The 4,773-nt window shown below is 36.3% G+C and overlaps 1 protein-coding gene across 2 annotated transcripts in view; it reads right to left on the bottom strand.

The window, feature by feature from the left end:
- The window catches only part of lactbl1b (lactamase, beta-like 1b), a 22,773-nt gene that overhangs the window by 1,767 nt on the left and 16,233 nt on the right, over positions 1-4,773 (bottom strand). For both annotated transcript variants that reach the window (XM_037679175.1, XM_037679174.1), the window contains 2 exons: positions 1,016-1,263; positions 61-166 (listed from right to left, as the gene is read on the bottom strand). In XM_037679175.1, coding sequence (XP_037535103.1) covers positions 61-166; positions 1,016-1,263 — 354 coding nt within the window. The remainder of the gene's footprint in view (positions 1-60; positions 167-1,015; positions 1,264-4,773) is intronic.

Below are 4,773 nucleotides of genomic sequence, written 5' to 3'. Positions count from 1 at the left end.
AATAATAATAATAATAATAATAATAATAATAATAATAATAATAATAATAATAAATCTCACTTGGTTCCTGGATCTGCAACAAGGACATCATCTTGTAATAGATTGATTGCAGTTTGTGTTTTGCCTTTCCAGAGGAGATTTGTGGCTCGGAGTCTCCTGGGTAGTCCTGGGTCAGGCAACAGTAACACAATTAAATTAAAGAGAAAAATAAATCCTATTATTGCATAAGACAAGTGAAGAAAAACTGTATTTGTACGCAGTAGGTCTCCCTCTTGCAATGATGTTTTGTTTTTACAAGTGTGTGTTCAATTTCCATTTCAGTGCACTGTTTTTTCCACCTGTCTTGAAACAGCTCTTCAGACAAATGAGACCAAGTCCTGGGTCTCTGAATGTAATTCTTGTGCTCGACCCTGATACCTCAGCGACAAACAGAGGCACGGTAAGATACTTAAACATCTAATACTGTCTGTGCTTCAGTGCTAGTTTCTTTCATTTTTTCCACCTATTTTATATAATTAAATCAACTGAAGTGTTAAGGCTTGAAAAAAGAAAGAAGTGTTGTTTTTTCAGAACTGATGCAGTTCTTTGCTGATTAATGTAATGAGTCAGCTTTTAGAAACATAGGCATTTTTATGCCTAGCATAAACCTGTCATCAGAATACGTAAAGCCAAGTCCATTGTGTGCGTATGAATTCAACAAATAGTGGGAGATGCGGTAGCTCGTGATCAGTGCTTTGGTCTTGTTATCATGAGATTGTAGGTTTGAGCCAAGGTTGAGTCAGGAAAGGCATTCAGCATAAAACAAATAGCATTTTTTTTTTGTGTGCGTGGAGCAGCTAAAGTAGATACAAAGTCCACGAAGCGATGAAGGACAAAACACATAGAGATGCCTTTGTACAAATAAAATTGGAGCCCACACTTCTGCAACGTCACAGACGTTTTTCTATTTTCTTAGATCTGATGTCTGTAGTTTATCATTTTTAATGGAAATATTTGTTATCCTCCGAATACGTACCAGAGAGCTGGCTTGCCATTCTGCGCAGGGTGACTGAAGAGGAGCGAATCTGAACTTCCCCACTGTCCAGAAATATCAGGCCGTCGGTCACATACTTCAACTGTGAGTCTCTGGTCTTTCCTAGAGGATTTTTGATTGTGAAATTATCTACATATTTTTCAAGGGGGTCATCTAAGGAGCCGATCTTTCCATCCTCCCACAGTTTGTAGAGCATCAGCGTAGGAAAAATCTTGGATAGGCTGGCAATCCTGGAAACAGATAAGAGCGCACTGTGACTATTTTTTATTCTTACAGAAAAAAGTCAATTTTATCAAGGCACACCAAAGTTTATTCCTTGTCTTCTACCACAAAATGAGTTAATATACAGCACACATTGCAAACAGCCAACTTTATTAATTTAATTTCTTTACATTATAATTAGGAGCAGCTTGCGCAATGAAAACATTTCTCTGACAACAAAAAGCTGCTACTCAGGTTATTAAATCATGTTTTTAAATTAAGATTATAAATCAATAAAAACAACTTTCAAAGGACGCATCTGAGTTTATAACAACATTGTTTTCATTTTTTATGCTTTTGTATTTTAGTCTGCGTTGCGTGAATCTAATCCAACATTTCTATAAGACCCACACTTTGATCAAAAGATGAAAGAGTTGTCACTAACATAATACTAATCTTATTTTGCTTATTTTTGATCGGAAACGAGAGGAAAAAAAACGTGGTGACTTAATGTAAAGCTATGTCCTGGTACCGTTTATCCCAAAAATTGAACTTTCAAACTAAAATTTCGTCCTGTTTGAGAAACTGTTTAATGACAACATTTGTTTGTAGATACTGTTACAACATGGACGTGAGGTTGGACTCAGGGTGCAGACAGGACTCTGGAACTCAAGGATTAAATAAATGATATTTATTATACAGAAGGGCTGACGTGGCAGCAAAACTTGCATGTGGGGAGGATATCACAAATCAGGAACAGAACATGACACCAAGAAGGACAATGCACAGACAAATGAGAAGACACTAAAACACAGAATCAACAGGAACACCAGTGATCAACAATGAAGAACACCTGGGGTGATTTGGACAGGGGACAGGTGTGTAGGAGCGTGAAAAATACAGGGATGACAAACACCAACACACACCAATCCTCACATATACAATGTTGGTACAACAAAATTGAACAAAAATACATTTGACCTAAACATAATTTTACTCAGTTTTGTATATTTTTTTGTTTTTATTCTGATAAAAAAATATAGCTACTTCAACATTTACAAAAAAACAACAACAATAAAACAAAAAGGAAATAAAACCGTTGTTAGAATATGATATGCTTGTGCTGTGCTGACATCTGTAATATCTGACAATCGTCACGAAAAGCTCACAGACTGTGAATTTGAAACATCATTGTCACCAGACCTTTAATTTAACTTAAACTTAAGCTCTCAGCTGAACTGAAAATCTGCTCAGGCGTTAACGTATCAGAAGAAGAATGGTGCGTTTTAGCCCGATAAAAAGTTTTAATAATCAGCTTTATGTGTTTACCCTTGAACATAATGTTTTCTTCAGCTTTAGTTTTTTAAAATACCCTTTTTTAAAATGATGGACAATAATGATTTGGATTGTTTCTCTTTGTCTGTTTATAACTGACTTCATCAATGAAGAACATGAAATGTTTTATTTTATTTGACATTAATTTGTACAGGTAGTCACACTGAGACAAGATGATTCATTTTCAAGAGAAACATGTTTATAAAAAACACCATACATCTTGTTTCTATGAAATGTTCTGTTGAAAACCAAACCATTACGTGGACGTCATTTTGACAAAGATTGCCTCCAAACTTACTTGTTCCGAAGGCTAAAGTTTTACCCTTCAGAACAATCAATCAGTTAAACTTTTTTTTTCACAAATCAAATATTTTACTCACATTTAACAATTTAATGTTAAAATAAATGATTCATATAAAAAGTTTTATTTACACTAGGTTTAAAATCAGACTCATACAAACCCCACACTTGTACAGCTGTTTCTATATCTGCATACACATGTTTAGCTACAGTAGTAAATTTTGTAATGAGTCTTTTGTAGAAATAACAGTGGAGTTATCGTCACCTGGTGTGATGAGTGTGCAGTGAGTTAACATACAATCTGAGTCAAGAATGTCTTGACCACACAGGACCACTGATAGTTTTAATGTTACCACAGCTGGTAGCATCCTCAAAGCAAAGATGTCATCTTCCAGCCCCTCTCCTCCCCAAGGACATGGACCTGTGTCAGAGCTCAACTGCGCTGGCTGATAAACAAACATCTCTTATCAGGACTATGGCTCTGGGCTCTGGACTGTGCTGTGCTACAACTTCCACATTCAGATTCAGTTTATTATTGCCATTGTCAATGAACAGGATTCACAGACTAGGAACTCGCTTTGGCATAAAGGCGCAAATAAAACAAAAAAGAAAAAGAAAACATATGTACACCAATACAATACAATACTAAAAAATAAAACAGTGCAATTAGAGTAATGCAATGAAAATACAGTGGTAAAGTGACCAAGGCAGAGTTGTAAAGTAACGTGATTATAAGGGGTGGTTATGACTGAGTGGTTAGAGCAGTCATCCTCGAATGCAAGGGTTGGGGGTTCGAATCCTCCAGCAGTCACATGCCGAAGTGTCCCTGGGCAAGACACTGAACCCCTCATTGCCTCCAATGTGTGTCTGATCAGTGTATGAATGTAATAAATCACCGATTAGTCTCTTTAGAATGATTTGTTCAATTATTCTTTGTAGAGATCTAGTAGAGTGCTATATGAACGGGTAAATGAAGACAGATTGTAGTGTAAAGAGCTTTGAGTGTCTCAGTAAGCTAGAAAGGCGCTTGTAAGTACAATCCATTTACCATGTGTTCAAGAGTCTGACGGCAGAGGGGAAGTGGTTCGAATAGTCCATATGCAGGGTGAGAAGGGTCAGCTGTAATCCGACCTGCTTCACCTCAAACACATGCCTTTGCTGGCCTCCCTCATTGCCCTGCAGCAACCTAGGAGATGCAAAGGTGCCAAAGGGCTGCGTCACTCACCTGGCCGCCGTGCTGGGACCCACTCCCCCTACACGCATATGTATTGTCTATTTATGTTTGCTTTTTCTGTGCTCAGGTAGTGTTTTGCTATCTTACATTGTGTCTTTGACGCAATGTGAGAGATTTTTTTCTTATACCTCCTCCTTTTCTTCACATTTTTCTCTTTCCTTATCTAATGAAAAGGTGGCGCTGCTTGCTAGTCTGCGGCTGCAGCCTCAGACATCTGTCTCCCCCATGTCTGCTCTTTCCCTTTCTTGACGAATGTACTGAAACGAAATTTCCCTTTGGGATCAATAAAGTATATTGATTGACTGATTGATTGATCTTCCACTCTTTTTAGCAAACTGTAATCATGTTCAGATAACCAAAGTCAAACATGCATGCTTTTCAAAACATCAAAAAAATACTTTAAAAATAGATCATACAAAAAAAGTAGTGTATTTTGACACTTTTTTGTTTTTAAAAACATGTTTTAAAAGTTGCAAATTTCATTTGACAGTTTGATCATTTAAAAGGAGACGTGTTTACAGTGAAATAATAAAAGTTTGAGCTTTTAAGAATGTATTTGTTAAAAGAAAACAGGCATTTAAACTAATCAGCAAAAATCTTTAGCTAAACTCAATAAATAACTGTTTAAACAAGACATGTTTATATATATGTATATATATATATATATATA

This window comes from Nematolebias whitei, chromosome 7, assembly GCF_014905685.2.
Source record: "Nematolebias whitei isolate Nwh7 chromosome 7, NemWhi1, whole genome shotgun sequence".
Classification (NCBI taxonomy): domain Eukaryota; kingdom Metazoa; phylum Chordata; class Actinopteri; order Cyprinodontiformes; family Rivulidae; genus Nematolebias; species Nematolebias whitei.
The sequence above is the reverse complement of the archived record's forward strand: the minus strand, read 5'-3'. Positions and strand labels throughout refer to the sequence as shown.